Raw genomic sequence first — 22,490 nt, 5'->3', positions numbered from 1 at the left:
ATTTGTTTTCTAAAGCTGCAGCAGCACGGTTTTCTCTGTCTGGCAGCGTTGCCATGCTTATCCCATTGTTGTCCAGGGAGCACCTCTTTTTTCTGGTGTCACTGGAGACAGAATATCTTTGCAGCCTGCGTATGCCCTGGGGCTCGCCCACTGTGTTGCCTGTACCAGTTGCAATTTGTGCCTTAACAGCTTCTTGCCAATCTTTTCACTCTGTCCAAATTACCTGCTCTGCTGTGTGCTGAAGCTTGTGGTCTTAGTCTGGGGTCTGTTCAAAGGGGAGGAGATTGGAGCGAGGGGCAGTGAGTGAAGAATGGATCAGGTGAATTGCTCTGTGGATTAAAGGGGAGGATGTTTGAAAATGCCTGGGTTGTGTTACCATCAATTAAATTCAATATTTACGAGCTGGCAGATGTGGACGAGAGCAGACTTGATGGTAAATGTAATCTGTGAACTTTCAAGCTTCTGTAAACCTCTCAGAAGTGTTTAACTCCTTTTCCTGCCCATCTGTTTCTGTTTCTTTTTCTTTTGTTCCCTGCAGAAACCAGGTCCTTTGTTCAAACTGTCTTGCTTACCAAAGGGTGCTTTTTATTCTTGCCACAGTCCCTGATTTCACTACCTTCATGTGCCTGTGCTAAGATATGCTTTAACCTAAACCTGTCTTTCCTTTTTGCCTCACAGCTGTGCTCCTCTGCTGCTTTGCTGCTAATACTTAAGCTGCATTGGTTCTTCTCTCCATCCTTTGACCCTCACAGTGTCAGTAGTGATTAGGCCTTATGTGTGTTATGTCCCCCAGCCAGTGATTACTGGAGAAGCTGTATTTTAAAGGATTTATTGCAAAAATCCGTCTGTGAAAGGCTAGCCAGCAGCCCTCACCATTGCTTTAAACACCTACTTTTCTTCCCACCATCATGCACCTGTACACCAGGAGGGACCATAGAAACAGGAGGACATGCTGATAGGATTATACGTCGAAATTGCTAGGTGTCTCCTACTTCTGCTGTGTGGCCTGCTTAGCTTTTCCAGCAAATTGATAAGTGTATGCTGAAATACATGACTGGAATTAACAACCATAGTGGTTTATTGTTCATTTTATCACACATTTCTTAACATCTAGACTTTGATGCTTTTAGTTAGCTTCAAGTAAGTATCACAGTGGTACCACCAGGTCAAGCAGATCACCAGTGTGAACGGTTACAAGGGTATTTTTAAAAAAATGACACACACATTTACATAATGTACATATCTGTACTTCTGTTCACGTAAAACTTTTCAGAACACTTGTGTTTCAAAGACTGACTGCTGAGCCTGCACATTCTCTTTATTCTGGACTTCGTTATGGCTGTCTTGTTGCTCTTGCAGCAGCGGTGCACATCTAGACTTTGAAGTTTTTTATGACATTCTTATCCACTAATTAACTTCATCAATTTTGCAATTAGTGAAGTTAATTAGTGGGTAAAAATGCTATATAAAACTTCAAAGTCTGCATTTTAATCATAGTTTGTATTAAAAATAATTATCGCACACTTGATTACTAAACTCAATCCAGTTAGCTCAGACAGGGTCGTGTGATATTAAAACCAGCTTTGTTCTGTATCTTTCATAGCTAGTTAGTAGCATTTTTCGCTAGCAATTACTGAGACTTTGTCTGGTATCTGAAAATGCAGCTACAGGGAAAAGGCAGTGAAGGAGACAAAAAAAAAAAAATTGATCATGATATGGCTGAGTGTAAGCTGGCTTCAATTTGGTTAAGTAGAGAAAGAAGTTGGAAAAGAGGGAGGTGACCATAATAAAAAAAGCTCTACGTGACAGGTGTTGTATGTCGGAACAATACTTGGCTACCAGCCTCCCCTCCTTCAGCGAGCCTTTCAGAAGCGCTGTGCTCCGGGCTGTGCTGCCTGACTCTGTCAGCCTGGGCACGACCCACTGCGTATACCTCATGGGAATGGCATGGTAAGGAAAGCGCGCTTGCCTAAGTAAAGATAGCAAAGGGGGGATGTTGGAAATTTGAAGCAAAGAGCACAAAATTTGTGAGGCTGGGGTTGATACTGGAGTGTAGTAATAGCAATAGTAGTAACTGTAGTAATAGTAAGAACAACAAAAAGCCGTACTAGCAGTGTAGGTGTGGGTGACTTCAGGAGCATAACCATTATGCAGACACTCCATACGATGTCTATAGAGCAGCCCACAGCGTTTCACACCATATCTCTCAGTTCAATAAACAGTCTTAGTTACAGTTTTTCTCCCTGGGCCCATGGTCTCAGTGGGCTGCCTTTCCTCTCACCCTGGTATTTCTTGTGCCCTGTCCTGTCACCTCTCTGGTGGGACCTCTCCCACCTCGTACAGCTCATTACTCACCAGAGTGGTCTTTGTCTTACCCTTAGTGTGTCAGAAGTCGCGGCACTATTTTTTTTTTCCTTTTTTTTTTTCGATCTCTGATTTAAGCATACGGTTTTATCTTAGAGAGCTCAGTGCTCCAAGTCCACACCTGGAGCAGTACGTCCATCTATAATAACATTGGCATCAGCCAACCAAGCAGCATTACTGCCTGGTCGTTTTTCTGCAACACATATTGTATCCATTTTTATAGTTTCTTTTATACTTTCAACAGACTTTATAACAGCAATAATGTCATTCAGATAATTATACCGTGATTGACCTTAGTGTTGAGCATCCTTGGCTTTTACTGCAGTTTGCTTAGTACTTCAGGATGGTCAATTATCTTGTAATTCCCACTTTGTTGGGAATTATTGTTTTAATCATTACACTCCAAATACATCATTTTGGCATAGTAGTAAGGGTACGCTGGGGAATGGTCATATTCACGAATGCTTTAAAGAGTTACCAGCTTTGTCATCTGGGAGGGCTTTTCATCCTGTCATCTCTAGTCATTACTTATAACACTCATTTAATTTAATTATCACTTAGTCTGCTCAGGCCAGGTCTTCATCTGCAGGAGCTAGCATGTGGGGAGCTGGGGCTTGCAGGATTTGAGAGCGGTTGGATGGCTGTGCAGTCTGACCATACTGATTTCTTTTCTGCCATGTTACAGTGTGAGCCATCTATGTTAATGCAAGTAACTTCCAGTGGCAGTTGGGGCTAAAATGGCAATTTTTCTTCTTTTTGTAGCAATTTGAAGTATTAATTATCCCAAATAGACAGCGAGCGTGCTGATGTTTGCCCTGTTGCTGGTGAGAATTTTATGGCTGTGTAAGAGGCTTGCATGGCGCTCTTCATGTTGATTTAATTTACGCCTGTGTGGCGCTGGTACTCCCAGGAGCAGTGCCCTGCCAGCATTGGAGAGAAAACAAAGTGGTCCCTGCGGTGGGAGATCTTTTTGGTTAGCACCATGCTCAGCACTGCCCAAAACAGAGACCGAAGCATAGCACACTATGCTTTACAGCCTAGTGCAAAATATACTGCAGGTCCAGCACTGGAAACATACTGTTCTACTTCTTAAGCGAATTATGTGAACAAGGCAATGTGCTCAGCCTTTCTATAAATGTATGTGTTCAGTTGTATTTTATCAGCATTTTGTGGTGTATTTAACATGAATAAAAATGTTCTACCTAAGCAGGATATGAAAAACCATTACATTTTGCTAAAACAGAAGCTAAATGTAACCTTCTTTCACCAAAGAGTACTTTTTCCCATGTCTGATCTAATTATTATATGTGAGCAAACTCAGCACTGGTTAGTAGGAAAATGCTGCGGTCTAGTAGATTAATGCATTTGATTGAAGAAAACAGCAGTGTGAAAAGACTATGTTTCTCTATAAATTTTGATAGTTACTAAAATGAGGACTCCGGCCCATTAAGTTACAGCCTGCCAAGACATAGTGCTGAATCACTTAATTTCTCTAAGTAGCTATCCTATTCCAGCTTCTTAAAGGCAGCTGTTAGAAGAGCACCGGTGTTTTAATCAAGGAATAGGGCAGAGTCTGACAGCTAACAGTGTGCTTTGATAGAGTTTTTCTTGCACAGTCTGCAAATATAAGGTCCTCTTTTGGAGTACGTAGACTTGCGCACTCAGGAACCAAGGTGTGGGTGGGTACAGCATTGTATGTAGGAATCTGATGTCAGTGGAAATCACGAGGGCATTGTTACATCCTGATTTTTCTCGCTGAAGATAGATCCTTACAAGTGCTTAGAAAGTGAAAAGACACTGCAAACAACAGTGGGAACTCAGTGTGGGTAATAAGGTTGTCCCTCACACACTGACAATAGTAGGCAATTAGGTCCATGGGAAGATCTAGACCACGGCTCATTGGCTATATGCATTACATATCTTTATTACTTAAGCGCAAGAGACGAATTTAGATCTGTCAGAACCAGTACCAGAGATTGCGTGAAGTCAGGGATCTTTATGTGGCAGGTGCTTTATATTTTGAAGGGAAGAGAAGTTAGCACTGCAGGGGTATTGATTGACTGGCTCCATGCAAGGAAAGGGGTAGAACAGTTAAAAGTGAGAATGTTTAGATTTGTTCTGTAGTACTTGACTCCTGAGGCAAAATAACGTTAGTCCTGGTACACTGGCCAAATTTCAGTTTGGGAAATGAGATTCTGCCTGCTGTCAGTAAGTGAGTTGTCTCCGTTTTTCTGCTAATGTCAAAGTGAGATACCGCAGCAAGATCTTTTCATATTGGTATGAGGTCTGATCCACCTTTGAAGCAATGAAACCGTTAAGTGGTGTGCATTACCCCAATGCCCAATGTGGTGCACATCCTTTATGTGCTAGTGATAATTAGCTACTTTATCATTCTGGTAGGGAGCTTTAATTTATTACTTTATTAAGCAGTGAAATCAAAGATTAAAATTGTATCTATAGCACATAGCTAAGTAGATTGTGAAAAATGAAACTATATGGTTTCAAATTTATGAAAATAAATATTTCTCTTTAAATAAGTGTGGTAGTTTAATTCTTTAGACACTACTCTAATTTGTAGTTTACTGGTGATTATTTTTCTTCGTTTTAAAGCAAATTGCTTTCTGTAGGGTGAAGTTGAGAAATAATGAATTGAATTCACATTACAAGCTACTGCCTCCCAAATTGTAAATGAATATAAATGTAATAGGAGCATACTATTAAAATCTTTTGCAAAAGACTGTGCTATATCGTTGCAGTAAACAAATACATTTTTCAAGCCATCAGTTCATTTAATGTTGCATTTCTGCTTGGCCTTTATTTTAAGGACTTCTGTGCCTATTGCCACTACTGTCTTCAAATCATAGAATCATAGAATCATAGAAAGTTTTGGGTTGGAAGGGACCCCTAGAGGTCATCTAGTCCAACCCCCCCGCAGCGAGCAGGGACACCACTAACTAGATCAGGTTGCTCAGAGCCCTGTCCAACCTGGTCTTGAATGTTTCCAGGAATGCGGCCTCCACTACCTTCTCTGGGCAACCCGTTCCAGTGTTTCACAACCCTCATTGTAAAGAATTTCTTCCTTATATCCAGCCTAAACCTACCCTGTTTTAGTTTAAAACCATTACCCCTCGTCCTGTCACTGTTGTCTCTACTAAAAAGATTGTCCCCATCTTTCCTATAGGCTCCCTTTAAGTACTGAAAGGCTGCAGTCAGGTGTCCCCGCAGCCTTCTCTTCTCCAGGCTGAACAAGCCCAGCTCTCTCAGCTTCTCCTCATAGGAGAGGTGCTCCAGCCCTCGGATCATTTTTGTAGCCCTCCTTTGGACCCGCTCCACCAGTTCCATGTCCTTCTTGTGCTGAGGGCTCCAGAGCTGAACGCAGTACTCCAGGTGAGGTCTCACCAGAGCAGAGTAGAGGGGCAGAATCACCTCTGTCGACCTGCTGGCCACGCTTCTCCTGATGCAGCCCAGGACACGGTTGGCCCTCTGGGCTGCCAGCGCACATTGCCGGCTCATGTCCAGCCTTTTGTCTATCAGTACGCCCAAATGTCTTAGCATGTGTTGTCTCTGCAGAGCGAAAAATAGCGTTATTAGTTTGTGTCATTTACTATTATAGTTGATTAATGATCTGCTTTAAAGCTGAATCAGTGAACGTATTTTAAGGTGTGTTTGCTCAGGATGGGAAATCCATAAAATAGGAATAACTATTTTATACTGTCAGGGAGAGGGAGAGAGAGAGGCAGGCAGGCACAGGCTGTGTTCAGCACTGGCTTTGTTCTAAAATCTGTATTTCCACTAGGCTTACTTAGAGGGTAATTAACAATTACAGATCAAAAAGATGGAAAATTTTTGCAAATTCCACTGTTCATTAATCTGAACTGCTGTTGACAAGAATTAGAAATTTTAGAGAAGCGGAGAGGAGGACCTGAGTGTCCCAGCAGGAAGAAATGTTCTCTCGTGTGACATGGGCAACAACCGCAGCTGAACTTCTGTGGTTAAGTGTTCTTAATCCTTACCAGAGGTTTGTGGTGTAGTAAGTTGAGATGGAGCAGAAGTTGTGCAATGCAAATGCTAATTTCTTGGTTTGCATTCCTGGTAGTAGCTGTGAAATAAACCTAGGGAGGTGTGCACTGAAAACCCCCATACCAAATTGCTGTGTTGTACAGTTTTGTGCGGAGCATCAGCTGTCTGTAGTGCAAGGAGGAAGAACCCCAAAACCAGTGTCTCTGGATGAATGGGAGGATCTAAAATCTGGCAGTAAGGACTTCTTTGGTTCCTCTGCCCCTTATATAAGGAGGACAGAGAGACAGAAACAGCAGGGTTTCGACTGAGAATTACTTTCATCCTCATTCCTGTCAGCGCCAATTCTGCAAAATGCCTGAACACATCCTTACTTACGTACGTTCAACCGTTGACTTCAGCGCGAGATAGTTTAGTGCATGCTTAAATCCTTTCTTGAACTAGGGCCAAAAGCTGCTGCTGCTGCTAAAATCAATCCCAGAGGGAACTTTGCATCTTTCATTACTTTCTTTTGTGTGTACCAATACACAGGCTCCACCAAGCTTTGGAAATATGGTAGGAGTTGATAAATGTTGCCTGCCTTGTTTAAAGAGTAGCGTAGAATGGTTGCGTGAGAGTGCGTAAAGTACGTATTATCTTCCTTTCTCTCCTGTCCAGTACGTGTTCTCTTTAGTGATCATTACTAAGCGAGGGCTGCAGAATGGCAAGAGACCCCCTGAGCCACTGCATTGTGTTTCCATCTACTGTGGCCACAGCCTTGCAATTGTAAAAGGTGCCAAAATAAAATGAGGTCAGGTGTTTTGCCCTATTCTCTGCTGCTGTGAGACTGTTCAAAAGCTTGGTTCTTTCTTTGCTAGAAGTCTTCATTCGAACGTTTGCTGAAGTGTGACTTACCTTGAGCCACATTGTTCTTCATTTAATACAGGCAGACACACGTGCATACACACCCACTGCCCTTTTCTGGGAGTATTGATTTAACCCTGCATATTTGTAGAGGAAACGAGCCAAAACCAGACCAATGCATAGTATTCATAATATGGTCCAAGGTAGCTCTACATTCATCCCGTTGACGCTGCAGATAGTAACTGTGATCTGTCGGTTGGTCACCTTTGTCTGTCTCTTGCAGTGCATTGTGCACTTTTAATATAAGACGCTTGCTGGGTTGCTTTCCCTGATTAAAACCCAGAGTGCTGTCTTTGAGAACAATTCCAAATAATATGATCGTATTAAGTTGTATTGAGAGATAGTGACAAATGAACCACTGTTTTGAATGAGCTTCTGATGATGTTTTCTTCATCTCTTTTCTGACTGCAGAGCTCTTCTGTATCTCCCTCAGCCAGTTTCAGAACAGCAGAAAAGCACAGAAATTCAACAGATTATTCTTCAGATAGTAAAAAACAGAAAACGGAAGAGAAGGAAATAGCAGCTCGTTACGTGAGTAAATTGTCTACATTGTGTGTTGTTGAACTTAAGTGTTCCTCTGTCGTGTCGTGTGATTCCTGCCACGTAACTAGTTTTGAAATTGAAGGTCAAATTTTTAATAGGTTCTTACTGCCTGCCTTTAACATCTGTGCTGGGTGGAAAGTTTCGGTGTGTAGCGTTGATAGTGTTTTTAACAATGTAAATACAGAGTACCTGGAAGGCGTATGACAAGAGGACGGAGCATTAGTTGGGATGGGATTTAGATCTGGGGTCTAGCCTGACTCCACTTCTCAGTGCAGTGCAACTTTCGATGAGGATTTTCATCCTGTGTCCTTGTCCACCATTGTGAAAACTGGGAAGAATTCTATAGCTGTGGCAGCCTGTTGAGCAGAAGCCCTATAGGTGACCTAAATATTATAGTTATATTACCACATAAAGCTTGATGAAAGTAAATACTATGTTGCATGGTTGCGAGCAGCCATGCATTTCATTGCTTTGGGTTTTTTATTAGTACTGAAGAGACATTGGGATATTAAATAAATGGTTTTAACGCATTGTGATTTGTCATTGCAGGACAGTGATGGTGAAAAGAGTGATGACAACTTAGTAGTTGATGTTTCAAATGAGGTATACGCAATAGTGGTTGTTGTACCTTACAGTGGTGGTGGTGGGTGGTGTCTTCAGTGGTTTCTGTGCATATTGGGTATGCAAAGAAGATCACAGCCTTTGCTTTCATAAAGGAGCTAGAAATGCCAGAGGGAATCCAGTCAGGTTGTCTTTCTTTAGAATGCAAATCAGATCTGTAACACTTCTACAAAGAACCTTTTTGTTTCTTCTGTGAACCAAAAGGCTGCTTGAGATGTTTGAAGCCAGCTCAAGCACAGCAGATAGGATGCAGCTTGTAGCAGTATATGTGTTTTGTTTCACTCTGGCCATGACTTCGTTTGTGAGCTTTATCAGATCTGCCAAGTGCCTCAAACCTTTTCAATCTGTCACCTGACAAATGAGATTTACTTGCCTATTTCAATATCCATAGGTTTTAAACATTTTTCATGATTAATGACATCAAATTTTAAGACCTTCTTTTAAAAAAAAGTTGTCTTTAATTATCCATCTCAATTTTACAATTTTATCAGCTAAATCAATTAAGAACTGAAGGAAGATGGCACTTTTTGTGACAGATCTTTATTCCAAAGTGAGAATTGTTCAAGACAAGCACTGGTGGCTAGTGTGAAATTTTTATTCTAACCCACATTGCTGGTGTTTAGGATCCTTCCTCTCCTCGGGGGAGCCCAGCACACTCTCCACGGGAGAATGGCTTGGATAAGACTCGACTGCTGAAGAAAGATGCACCAATTAGTCCAGCGTCTATTGCATCCTCCAGCAGTACTCCTTCCTCGAAATCCAAAGAACTTAGCCTTGTAAGTGCTTCAACATGCTCCTGACCCATGATCATACACTGAAACACATGCTTACTGGATTTCTGTCTGGACACAATTTGGATTTCCACAGCCATCAGTAAAGCACTACGAAGCATCAATTTAAAAATTGTTTAATTTGTCTCTTCATGGGACTTCAATAAAATAGTAAGGAGAAAGTCCACAGCCTTTCTTGGGAATAGGAAGAGGTTATTTTCACGGATGGTGTGGGTTGATGATAGATGTGCTGTGCTGAGAGATGTTTTTCTCCTCCTCCGTATGAAAAACTGTCATTCTGAGAATAAATAAAAGTACACAGGGGTTCCTTGAGCTGTTTTCCTGTACTGTGGTTTATAGCAAATTCATTTCCCTGCTTGGATGTGATTTGGTTGTTAGCTTTGTTTGAATTACCAGGCCATATACAACAACAATAATTTTTATTTTCTATCTAAAAAGTAATCTGTCATTTACAAGAGCTTTCCTTGACTTACATCACAAATCACAATGCAAAAAATAACCAGCTGCCTGCAAGTCGGGGGTGTTCTTTCCTTTCCTGTTTGTGACCACAGTTAATCACCTTCCTGAGCTGCGCAGTAACTCCCCTCTCAGTTCTTCACAGGTCAGGGTACGTGATTATTTAAAGAAATAAAATAAATAAAAAGAAAGCTTAAAGTGAATGTAGTGCTCAGGAAAGGTGATGGAATGACAGGTTCAGGCCAGGGAGTCAGTGATTTGTCTGATGAACAAGCTTGTCATAAAAGCAGCACTGCACAGTTCCTGACTTTATACCCATCACTGTCTCCATCCTGTGTTGCTAGCGCCACATTCGGGCATGAGTTGTCGGGTCAGTTGTGGGTGGGGTGTTTTTCCGCTCTTCTTGTCTACCCAGCAGTGGCCTCTCACAGAAACTCATAATCATAACGGGAGCAGGTCCACCATGAATAGAGTGAGACCAGCAACAGATTTCACATACGCTGCCAGTGTTGTTGTCAGACAGCAATGATTTTTAACGTTCCGAATCATATGGATGCCCCCAACGAGGAGAGCTGTGAAGGCTATAGTTAATTTCCAAAGCCATTCCATCTTACTCAGTGCCTCTGCAGCTTCTCTTCATTGCCAGGGATTGCTGAAACCCAAACCCAAAAGCTGAAGATCAGTGATCATGCACAGTCTGGTTGTTCTCGGCTCTATTTCCAACCACTAGTTAAAATAACCAATGAACTGTCTTTCTTTTTCCTTTTTGGTGATCAGAATGAGAAATCTACCACTCCTGTGTCTAAATCAAATACCCCAACTCCGCGAACTGATGCCCCAACTCCAGGCAGCAACTCCACTCCCGGACTGAGGCCGGTGCCTGGCAAACCCCCAGGTGTGGACCCGCTAGGTCAGTGTCTGTGTATTTTGGTGGTGTGAAACTGTGGCTGTTTGTCCCTAACCAGGCTCCCTTTAAATCTACGGTGACAAGGCATTATATTACAGCTGCTTAAACTGGATGCTGAGCTGGTTCTTCTGCACTTTAATACAGTATGTCTGTGTGTGTGTGTGTATAGATAGATTTTTGTGTATTTTACTGTTTTCCAAAGTCATACTTCATCTAATGTGTCTGGGCTGGCTGTGTGACTTCTCTCTTTTTGTCCCCTCAATAGCTTCAGGTTTAAGGACGCCTATGGCAGTGCCGTGTCCTTATCCTGCTCCATTTGGGATCGTGCCACATGCTGGTATGAATGGGGAGCTGACTAGCCCTGGAGCTGCCTATGCTGGTCTACACAATATATCCCCTCAAATGAGTGCAGCAGCTGCAGCAGCAGCAGCAGCAGCAGCTTACGGGAGATCTCCGGTGGTAAGTGTTTGCCGCTAGTGCGTTCAGTGTCGAGAGCAGTTTATATTAAGTGTAAGACCTGCAGCGTTAAATCTAGTTCAATCTCTTTGTGATTCGGGGAGTAGTCTATGGAAAACATGAATTAAACATAAACAGTCTTCCTTTGCGTAACTCCATCTTTAATACACCTTTTTGTTTTGCTGGGGAAAACTATAGGTTGGTTTTGATCCACATCATCACATGCGAGTCCCAGGCATTCCTCCCAATCTCACAGGCATCCCAGGAGGAAAACCGTGAGTATCAAGCATTTGACTTTAAAAGCTAGTCATCTGTTGAAGTTGTGTTCCCTTGCTGATTGGAATTCCCCTTAGCTACTGAAAACTATTATGTGAATACAAATTAATATAGCTATTTGGCCAGGGTAGGAGAAACACTGTTTAATCTTGAAGTTGCATTTGTAAATTTGTATTGAACACTTAATAGCAGCCAACAGGGACTGGGTGATGTAGAGTAAAGGAGGCAGAAATAACTGGAAGGAGGAGCTGAACTTCGAGGTGTTATATGCTGCATCTGACTGGATAGTCTTAAATGGAAATGCAATTGGAATAGGATCTCAGCTTTCCATCTCTACTGTATTCTGCTTCTCAGTTTAAAAAAATTATTTCTTTGCTCACAAAAGCCTTGCAATTACTTGCAAACTTATCAGCTGCTATGAACAGCAGCGTGTAGAGAAAAGAACACTGAAATGTTTTGTTTGATTGAAAATACTGGAAAGAATTATTGTATCATAATGTTCAAATTCACCCTTGATGGAACTGACCACAGAAGGTGACCTGCTCTACCCGGCTTTGCTTGTTGTGAGCCTCAGAAAAAGAATTACACAGATATGAAGAACTCTCTGCTCACATCCCTCTTGAGTTAGAGAGGGGAAAAAATAAAACAGCGATGCAGGCTGTATTGATCCAGATTTTATGTAAGGGTCCTCCAGTTCCACTTCTTGTGTGACACTTGTGGGAAACTGGCCAGCTAATACTGGAGAGTTTGAAGGGCAAACGATGTTTGTGCCATTCCTTCTCTCAGTCTTGTATGTATGAACATGTTTTTGGAGGAGTGATTGTGGTTTGGTTACATACTTGTGTGTGTGTGAGTAAATGCATATGCTCACCTGCCAGTGAGCTTGTGGACGTGCAGGATTAGTAACGTACCATGGTGACAAGCGATCAGTCCTGCTGCCTGTATCTCCTCTTCTACATATGTGTCACACAAATTGTAAACCATGGCCAGCTCTCTCAGACGTCACACACTAATTACCACCTCAAGTTGACTTTTCTGCTGGTTGCACTGCCCTGTTAGGTGGCTGCGTAAGGCAAGTTTGGAAATTGGTTTGCAGCAGCTTCTGGACCAGCTGCTTGCAGTAAAAAGCCCGTGGGGCACAGATATTCATCCTGCACATGCAGTGGGCACTTAGAAATGTCGTGATGTAATATTGAAATGTTTGCTGTGTTCCAGTTCATCCTTGGTGTAGTTGATCACCTGGAAGGAAGGATGACCGGCTCTACCAGGCTTCACTTGCTGTGGTCTGAGAAACAGCAGTACCGGGGGTGTGGAGACCTCCCTGCTCACATCTCACTGGTGTTAGAGGTTGGGGGGAATAACATGTGAGGCAAACTGAATTCAGACTCGTTCAATTCTGGTGCATCTCTAAGGCTTTTGAAGTTGTTGATGTATTGATGATTGTTTCAAACATTTAAATGTAACTAATTTGTCTGCTGTAGGGCCTGAAACCTTTGAAGTCTGTGGTTGTTTTAGCATGATTGCACTGATTTTTCTTCATCTTAAGTGAGATACTTTTCACAGCTATCACTCAGGATTGTTGCTTTCTCATTTACTCTTCCCTCAGAGCAAATTGTGTAAATTCTCTGCCCTGTTGAGTATCTGTTGAAATGGAGAGGGCAGTGTGTGGCTCATCAGGGATCTGGCCCCTGATAACTCGCTTTTCGCTTTGGAGATACATCAAAATGCTGGGGACTGCACAATATATAGGTAGAAAACGTAGCTAATCTGAAAAGAAGAAAAAAAGTGCTCGCCAGGTGTTTATAGTGTCAGATATTCGTAAGATATTTAGAGTACTTCAAATAAGCAACATGTGGTGTTAATTCTCACAGTGGAAAAAAGAAATGTGCTCAACCACCACAAAACCAAACAACAAAGCAACAGTTTAGTCACATGTGCTGGTATGGAGTAATGAATAGACTGAGAATAATGTAGTCACAGATCTCTCCAAATCTAAACTTTGTTTCTGTAGTTGTTAAGTAAGTTCCCTCTGTAACTCATAGGCATGCTAAAAATCGCTTCGGCTGATAAGTATTGTACACTCAGCGCTGAACATGGCTCTGCAGAGAGTGACTGCATACAGAAATCAGAAAAGATGATATTGAAGTTCCTTTTTTTTTGTTGGGAGATTTCGGGTGACCATCAGCTGCTTTCTTCAATACCTTACTGCAGCAAGCGGGAATTAGGGAGATAACAAGGAGGATATTTCAGATTTCTGCGGTAATAATGGAACGCTAATTCTATTCATATAGGCAGTTTGCTGCTGCTAACAACCACAGAATTCTGTCCTACCCTTTCCTGAATGTATTTAGTGTCAAAAAATGGAGAATGATTATGTGGTCTGTCACTCAGACCTGCCAGAACAAGAAACAGAGTGCAGGAGGAGAGCAGTGTGTAAAGCACTGGAAATGGGTTAGAAAGGTGAAAATGAGGTTGCATTTTGTCCCACTGAAAATTATTGTTCTAATGTTAATGCACTATGAGTCTTAAATAACAAATTCAGTAGTTGAATTCTGAAGACTTCCTGCTTCAGTAACTTTGAAGCAACAATTAAGGAAGTGATCTTCCCAAGTATTCTCATAAAATGATTTTTTTTGTGAGCTCTTCTCATCCCACCATTGTGACAGTGGGTATTTCATCAGTACTGTGGTGATTTTTCAGGCCTAAGGAAATTAAAGCCTTCTGTTAAGCATACCTTGGTATGTGTAGGTGAACCCTCTTACAAAGTTTGTGCTCTTGTAATAAATGTGATGTGTCAGGCAGCATCTAGGAACAAGACAATTTCACAATCTAACTGTTCTCCCTGGAAAATATTTTGAGATGAAGCTGTTGATAGGTTATTCACAGGTGGCATAACTGGCAGTCATGCAACACATTCTTTCTCAGTGAGAGTCCTTATTCTGGCAAGAGAAATTGGGATTTGCAGTTGTTGTGTCAGGTCCACACACAAAAAAAGGGGGGGGGGGCAGAACGCAAAAGAAGGAAAAAAATTCCAGTGCATTTCTGGTGGTCTATCATGTCAGATGTCAGCAAATGTGCCTTGAGGACTTGAGTCCTTGATGGTGGAGGTTTCACTGCACCTTTAGGTACAAAGTTGGGCAGTCTGGCTCGAGGGTCGTGGGACCAGCGGTTTGTTCAAGGCAGTGGGGCAGCAGTCCAGCTGAAGTTCGCACATTAGAGTCCATAAGGGAGCGACCAGATGTCCCCTGGCACTCAGCTGCCCGCCACACTCTACATCAGCCAGCCAACTATTCCTGTGTACCAGGGGCCCCTGACCTGACCTTCCTTCCCTCCACTGCGTGTGGTGGTCTCCCCATGCCTCAAGTTGGAGTAGCATCGTGTATCCTCATTTATGCCAGAAATCATCATTGCACAAGTTGTAAAAGCTCATTTGATTCGTAGATGGTGCTTGACTTTCCACGTTTAAAGAAGAGTGCCTAAGTTATGCTTTGAGGGCTATGCTGTAGATAAATAAATAATTTCTTCTTCACGTGATTAAAAAGATTGCAAAAGGAGCTGAGTGCACATCTGAATCCTGCAGTGAACATGCAGCTTTAATTCTGTTTTCTGAAATAGGCTTGAAGAAAAACTTCTTAAACCACCCCTTGTATTTTTTTTTCCCCTCAGAGCATACTCATTTCATGTAAGTGCAGATGGTCAGATGCAGCCGGTTCCCTTCCCTCCTGATGCCCTCATCGGTCCAGGAATCCCTCGCCATGCCCGTCAGATCAACACTCTGAACCACGGGGAAGTTGTGTGTGCAGTTACCATCAGCAACCCCACGAGACACGTATACACGGGTGGGAAGGGGTGTGTCAAAGTCTGGGATATCAGCCACCCTGGCAACAAGAGCCCTGTTTCTCAGCTGGACTGCCTGGTAAGTGAACAGCAGCACACGGCAGTGGAGGAAGATAGCAGATTGTGTTAAGATTGAAATGAAGCCGTTAAGGTACAAAAACCAGTGGCTACTTGAGTGCTGTCATTGGTGTGAAAGCTTGATATTTCATTTGTAATATTGTTATTTCTTTTAGAACTGAGTTAGAAATATGTTCCTTGTTGTACTTGTGGTTTTTTCCCCCCCCAGTGAATCAAAACATCTTCAATATCCCAAAATTGTATTGGTAGGGGGAAAGATCAAAGACAGCACAGCAAATACAGCTTATAAACTTTGACATTTGTTTGCAATCTTAAAGCTTGATATCCTATCATGCTAAAAATTGCTGTCTTGCAGCTGTATTCTCTGAGAATATTTGAAGATTGTGTCACGCATTTTGTGTCTGTGTATGTGTGTGAATGCATTGCCCTGTCTGAATGTGACAATTAAAAATATCCCTGAGTGTTATTCACAAATTATTTGAATGTGCTAACAAGATGAACCATTGTTAGCAGCTTTTCTCATGTCACTTACCAGTTCTTGTAAGATGTTGCTTCTTGTTACAGAGGCAGTAAAATGAGAACTGTAGACGTATAATGAATTGCTACACAAATTGCTACACAAATGAAGAAAATTGCCCAAATATTTTCTTCTGACATCTCATAGATGGTGGCAGCAAGTCTCGCTGGAACGGGGTGGGGGGAGCGCGCAGGGAATATGGTACTCCCCCATGCCAAGAGGCTAATGTGATGAAATAAACAGAGTATGAAAATATAACTTTCTACACAAGCTGTCGAATGCAGCTATCTTGAATTGTTTTGGGCTGGGTTCAGATCTTTGTGTTTTGATGCTAATTAAGATTAAATATCTCTCACTACTGAATTTTGTAGATCAAGTTTAAGTACTTCCCTAATGTCATGTAATTTTCTGGCATTAATACACTTTATCATTGTCATAAGTATAAATGGCTCATTAAAACCAGGAGGGAATACAATACTTTTATGGATTTCTGATCTCATGTTAATGCTGTTTTCCTTTCCTCATGAGTAATCTCTTGATGGCTTCTGTCTCCACAGAACAGAGATAACTACATCCGTTCCTGCAGATTGCTCCCCGACGGCCGCACCCTGATTGTTGGCGGGGAAGCCAGCACATTATCCATTTGGGACCTGGCAGCTCCAACTCCTCGCATCAAGGCAGAGCTGACATCTTCTGCTCCAGCTTGCTATGCCCTAGCTATCAGCCCCGACTCCAAGGTCTGCTTCTCTTGCTGTAGTGATGGGAACATTGCAGTGTGGGATCTGCATAACCAGACTTTAGTAAGGTAAGTCAACAGAACTGGATCATCGGGTTGTGAAGAATTAATTAGGCAAGGCCTTACGTGCTCCTCTGCGTATATATGCTATTTTCTCCGTGGTGTCTGCATAGCTGCTTGCAGTATTTCATTGCCAGGCGATAGCCATACTAGTACCTTGACATAAGTCTATGGAACTGTTTACAGGTTTTGAGAGTTTCATAATTCCAGGCCTGTTGAGCAGCCCCGTAACTATAATATCCTAATATCAGCTGGTGTTGACACTGCTGTAGGTTCTTTGAACAGATGGTTTTCTTTGTTTCCATGAAATACACTGTACTCATACTCCAATCTCTTTAATCAGTGCTCCGGCAAATATGTCTTGGGTACAGATATGTGTAAATTACTGCATTACAGACTTAGCTTCTTAGGAGTAGGGTTGCTGCTCAACACTAACGTAAGCTAGGAGCCAGTTGTACACAGCCTCTCTATGCAGTGTACTGTGTGTATGTTGTTACATGTAGTATTTCAGTATTGCCTGTAAAAGCAAACTTTTACTCCCTGATGTTCCCATTGAGACTGCTCTTTTTTTCCAACTTTGTGGGTGACCTGCAGATTCTTCTTAAACTAAGTGAATTTTGATGGTCGAGGGTTGTGCTGTGTTCCTAGTAGAGTGGAGAGTGGGGTACTTTCAGCTGAATAGTGGCTATAACACAGTCAGCAGCAAAGATCCCCAGAGTATCTGACTCTGAAAGTGTGCTTTTTGAAATCAAATTAGCGCTTGCTGTCTGGACTGATTGCTTCATCAATTCATCACAGAACTCACGTGGTCGTCCCAGAGTTTATATTAATCTCAGATTGCTGTTGGGATTTACTTAACTGTTGTCTTTAACAGCTGCGAGTGAAAGGAAAAGAAGGTAGTTTGTGCACATGCTCAGAACCAACTCTTTCCAGTGTGACAACATGCATATCTTCTTTCAATACTTCCAGGCAATTTCAGGGCCACACAGATGGAGCAAGCTGTATTGACATTTCTAATGACGGCACCAAATTATGGACGGGAGGCTTGGACAATACAGTCAGATCCTGGGATCTCAGAGAAGGGAGACAGCTACAGCAACATGACTTCACATCACAGGTTCAGTCTCAGAAACTTTGGCGCGTTAAGAAAAATCTGTTATGGTTTTCTAAAACAAGCACTTTTGGTTTTTCATTTCTTTTAAATCAAAAAAAGCAGACTCAAAGAGAACGCCAAAGAATTTTTCACTTCGTCTCACACTTTTTTTTTTTTTTTTTTGATGTGGCAACTAAACATCTTTCTAGATTATGAGTATTTGACAGATTAGTACTGCTCCCATGAGAGTAGTGGAGAATCCTTTTTGTGAAATAATTGCCAGATTAAAGTGTTCCCTTGTGCAATCTGTTCCTGTTTCTGTAGATTCTTGTTAAAAAATATTTTACGAAAATATTTTTAAATGCTGTCAGATAAGTTAGGACATTAACTTTTATAGCTTGATTCAGTGCTTTACTATTACTGTTTTAATTGGGCTTTGTTTACATGAACAAATTTATCTTGATTGCTGTAGTAATTGGATTAGCATGTTTTTAAAACTGTAGTAGACCAAAATGTGTTTCTGCATAGTGTTAACAGCATAGCAAGAGTTGGTTTTGAAAATCTCGAGCTCATACCTTTACTGACTGAAACACGTGCGGTGCTAATTCCAGATCTTCTCACTGGGCTATTGTCCAACTGGGGAGTGGTTGGCAGTCGGAATGGAGAACAGTAACGTCGAGGTGCTGCATGTTACAAAGCCGGACAAGTATCAGCTGCATCTTCATGAGAGCTGTGTGTTGTCACTCAAATTTGCCCACTGTGGTAAGCAAATCTTTCTGTGTTTTCCCTGCTGAGAAATTCGTACAAGATGACCTTTAAATGAAAGTAGGGATATTGTTAAAAATTAGATGTTAAATTTATTAAGATTCTTAAAAAAATCCTATATGACTGCTTTTTGTATTGACTGCTTTTTTGTATTAACCACGTATGTTGTGATCGAACATCATAGCACAAACGGATGAAAATGTGACTGTTGTTTGGATATGTTTTCCATTACTGTGTGAATGCACTGTTTTTATGATAATTCTGTTTCTTGGGGTGCGTTCCTTGAAAAAAATTGCAACAATAACATTTAAACAATCTGTTGCAGGCAAATGGTTTGTAAGCACTGGAAAAGATAATCTTCTTAATGCCTGGAGAACACCGTATGGAGCCAGTATATTCCAGGTAATAATCTCCTAAAAGCTATTTTCCACATACATTACAGTGCAGTAGAGCTGCACATCTCGGGGTCTGTCATTAGCTTAAGGAGTTTTTAAATGGAAATTCTTGGCTAATTGCTATGTTCCTTTAAGACTGTCTGTAATTAACGAGAGATCCGTTTTTGTCCTTTCTAACATTTGAGTAATTTAGCTGTTACAACAAAGCAATCCTGTAATATGAAATAGTTTTCAATACCCTCCTTTCTGACCTTTTTGTATGTATTGCTGTAATTTTGAGGTGAGCGTTCACTGGAGGTCCAAAATGTAGCTAAACAGTGAAAGTCACATTCAACACGTGTGTTTCTTGGATAAGATGCATAAAGTCGGTAGGTTGGACAGGCAGACCACTGAGACGAAGACTGTATCCTTATGGAGGATCCCCGTGGAATGTAGCTGGAAGCTGTAACCTTTCTATAGTCTTTAGTCCCTCTGTGCCCAATTTTAATGGCATTTCAGTGCCATTAAAGAAAAGTGGGATTTTTGGCATGTCCTTCTCTGCTTTCAGCTAGAGGTACCTCTAGGCTGGGAATCTTTTGAATTAAGTTAACTGTGTTCTGGTTTAAATGGTCAGGTCTCACCTGTACTGATACCTACCATGTCTTCATCTCTGGGGACAGCACAGTTTGCCTCGACATGAGAAAGCTGAGGTCTGTATTTTCTTAATGGAGACTATTCCGCTTTGGAACCACCTCCCACAGAAAGTCCAAATGATCCTAACAAGAATACATCTCCCTTAAAAGTGATGTTAAAACCCCCACGGAGCTTTCTTAATGAGGGGTAGAGCGAGAAACTTCTGTGCAGTGCAGAGGTTTCTTGGCAAAAGTTTAGCATGGTTGGGAAGTATTTAGTTCTTGCAGTGACAGGCAGAAAAGAATGTGGACGAGTATTACGTAAAGAAAACATGCACTAAAACAGCACGTAAAATGTGGCAGCATGTACTCATCACTTTGGAATAGACAGAAAAACTGGGAGAGGTAGAGCTACTGCATCCCGCTGTGTCCTGTCTCCCATTCACTTGCTGTGCACTGTTGCGCATCCTGTTCCACCACAGTATCTTTTCGTATTTGCATCCTCCCTGATAATGTAAATTCTTTTCTGCAAGGCTTTTGTCTTCTGCGCTGAGGAAGTGGAGAGAGGAGATACAGTTACTTTTGAGGAGTCTCTTTGTTTTATACCTGTGGGTGGGTAAGGCTCTGTAGTGCTTCTCCACAAGGATTTCTAATTTACAACAGAAAAGGGAGGGAAGAAGAAGATGGGTTTTCATTCATTTTTATGCAAAAGCTAATGTATAAAATATTAAGAAATGTTCAGTGCTTGTAAAATGTATAGAAAGGACTGCTTCTTTTTGTTTGATTGATTATCTCTAGGTCCATAACATTCACTTCCCTTTCTGCTGCTGTTTTTGTTGCCACAGAGCTGTAAGTGGAACAAGTTTGGAGAAACAGTTTTGTAACAAAAGCTACCACTGCAGTGCTGATATTTAAATAAGCTTTCAGTGTATTCCCTCTCTATAAACTCTTCCAATTAATCTTCAAGCCTTTCTGGATTGAAGGATTGGAAAGACATAATTTCCTTTTTTCTTTTTTTTTCTTCTTTCTTGTAGTCCAAAGAATCCTCATCTGTGCTTAGCTGTGATATCTCTGTGGATGACAAATACATTGTCACTGGCTCTGGGGACAAGAAAGCTACAGTCTATGAAGTTATTTATTAGAGACAAATCTGAATGCAGACAGAACTCCTTCTCCTAGCACTTTGCTGTATATTCCTTTTTTTTTTTCTTTCTAAACTGAGAACTTACACACTCATCACAGTTGTGAAATTTATTTTTACCTTCTTAACTTGCTATTGATTTGTGAATGCTCATTAAGAACTTGTGATACCAAATTGTCAGATTATCTACTTGGAAGAAGATGGAATGAGCATACTTAACAGTGAACTTGACTCTTTAATTATGTATTATAGCTGTAATGTATTTATTTTGTTTAAAGAAGGCTTTCTAACAATGAACCGACTAAATAAAGCTGTCTGGCCCGGCTTTAGTTTGAAGGTGCATTGTATACTTTGTGTTTTTGCAGGTGAATAAATTGGGGATCTTGGAGAAGGATGTTCAGGAGATAGTGAAAGTTACACTAAGCAGACTCGTAGTTTCTATTAAAAAAAAAAAAAACCAGAAAAACAACTTTGTTATATTTTTTAGTCCTGTTCTTGGATGAGACCTCTAAGTGTTATTACAGTATAATTATTTCGTGGGAAGATGCTGTATCTTAACTATTTTAGACAGTCTTGGAATCTTAGGAAATACTGTAGCCAGTAATCTACATGCCTGTGATGAATGGCAAATTCAGTTCACATCTAAATTAAATTCACTTTAAGTAAGAATGTGCTAATTTATATATTTGCAATGTTAATATAGCATCTTGTGTACAGATTTGTTCTCAATGCTTTTCTGTTGATAAGCATAAAGCATTTTGGTGTCAAGCTAGGTTTTTTAAAACACCTCTCTTTGTTATATTGTAGAGAATACAATAAGTTGCCTCAAAGAATTACCTTTGTTACTTCTGGAAACTTTTGCAATGTTTCCTTGAAAATGGGGATATGTGTCTTTGGGCAATTTTTCAATTACAAGAGATTATGAAAAATATTTGATATGTTCTTTGGAAACTGCACTGAAATAAGAATGGATGCCTACCAATATACAAACTACAAAAGCAATGACCTCCGAGGTAGGATTTACAAGAGTACTCATTCCGACATACAAGAAGGAATGGATTCTCATTGGGATAAGGACTTGCTTTGTTCGCCAGCAGTTCAATCCAAGTCTTGACTGGATGTCCCTAAAACGGACGCAGACTGAGCCATTGTGCCAGAGACAACGTGTTATCTTTTTATGTTGTTGTTGTTGCTGTTAAACTATGATCTGTGACTTTTTTTTTGAATGCTTTAAAAAAAATCTTTAAGTCTGTGGATCTGCTGATGTACAGTGCCTTTGCTGCTATGGATCAAAATCAAAAGACCCGTGTAGATAAATCTTATTGTATAAGTAGAAGATTACTTAATTTCATACTAGAAATGGATTGATGCTGCAAGTTAAAATGGACTGTTCATTGAAGTTCCAAATGTGGTAGCAAAAAATGGTGTCTTAAGTGCTTAGTGTTTGATGTCATTAACAGTTTCGTAATACTCTACATTGTAGAAAGATTTTGATACTAAACTGTGTCATTGTACATAGTTCTAATGCATTGTATTGACCACCAGTACTTCTATAATGGTAGATTATTGTTTGTGCATTCGGACTTTTAAGCATTAAACATAAGTAACTTCTAGGATGCATTTTTCTAATTTTTTTCCCCTTCCCTTATTCTTTTTGTGTGTGATAATCTGACTTATGTGTGCAGAATGCTGTCTGTAAGGGCAACAGGCATTCAGCTGCAGAGCATGCCCCTGTAGATGCTTTGTGGTTTTGCCGCTTGAGAGGCAATGTGGAGTTTCACCAAATTTCTCTGAGCTAGCAGTATCTATGAATTTATAGTTTCCCAAGCTACCTGACTGCAGTGATTCTGCACTCTTGGAGGCATCGGCCACAAGACTTTGGCCGTGTCACCTGAGAGTTTGCCACCTCCCGTTGTGTAGTTT

The 22,490-nt window shown here is 41.1% G+C and overlaps 1 protein-coding gene across 3 annotated transcripts in view; it reads left to right on the top strand.

Annotated features, from left to right (window-relative positions):
* The window catches only part of LOC104331895 (TLE family member 4, transcriptional corepressor), a 97,550-nt gene extending 75,375 nt beyond the window's left edge, over positions 1 to 22,175 (top strand). For 2 of the 3 annotated variants that reach the window (XM_075410520.1, XM_075410519.1), the window contains exons 9-20: positions 7,696 to 7,815; positions 8,377 to 8,430; positions 9,072 to 9,224; positions 10,473 to 10,605; positions 10,868 to 11,061; positions 11,257 to 11,333; positions 15,001 to 15,250; positions 16,324 to 16,571; positions 17,532 to 17,679; positions 18,267 to 18,417; positions 18,746 to 18,822; positions 20,461 to 22,175. In XM_075410520.1, the coding sequence (XP_075266635.1) occupies positions 7,696 to 7,815; positions 8,377 to 8,430; positions 9,072 to 9,224; positions 10,473 to 10,605; positions 10,868 to 11,061; positions 11,257 to 11,333; positions 15,001 to 15,250; positions 16,324 to 16,571; positions 17,532 to 17,679; positions 18,267 to 18,417; positions 18,746 to 18,822; positions 20,461 to 20,568 (1,713 nt within the window). In that variant the 3' untranslated portion in view covers positions 20,569 to 22,175. The remainder of the gene's footprint in view (positions 1 to 7,695; positions 7,816 to 8,376; positions 8,431 to 9,071; positions 9,225 to 10,472; positions 10,606 to 10,867; positions 11,062 to 11,256; positions 11,334 to 15,000; positions 15,251 to 16,323; positions 16,572 to 17,531; positions 17,680 to 18,266; positions 18,418 to 18,745; positions 18,823 to 20,460) is intronic. The other variant, XM_075410521.1, reaches the window with a different exon arrangement.
* Positions 22,176 to 22,490: the final 315 nt, after the last annotated feature.

The sequence above is a fragment of the Opisthocomus hoazin genome, chromosome Z, assembly GCF_030867145.1.
Source record: "Opisthocomus hoazin isolate bOpiHoa1 chromosome Z, bOpiHoa1.hap1, whole genome shotgun sequence".
Classification (NCBI taxonomy): Eukaryota; Metazoa; Chordata; class Aves; order Opisthocomiformes; family Opisthocomidae; genus Opisthocomus; species Opisthocomus hoazin.
The sequence above is the reverse complement of the archived record's forward strand: the minus strand, read 5'-3'. Positions and strand labels throughout refer to the sequence as shown.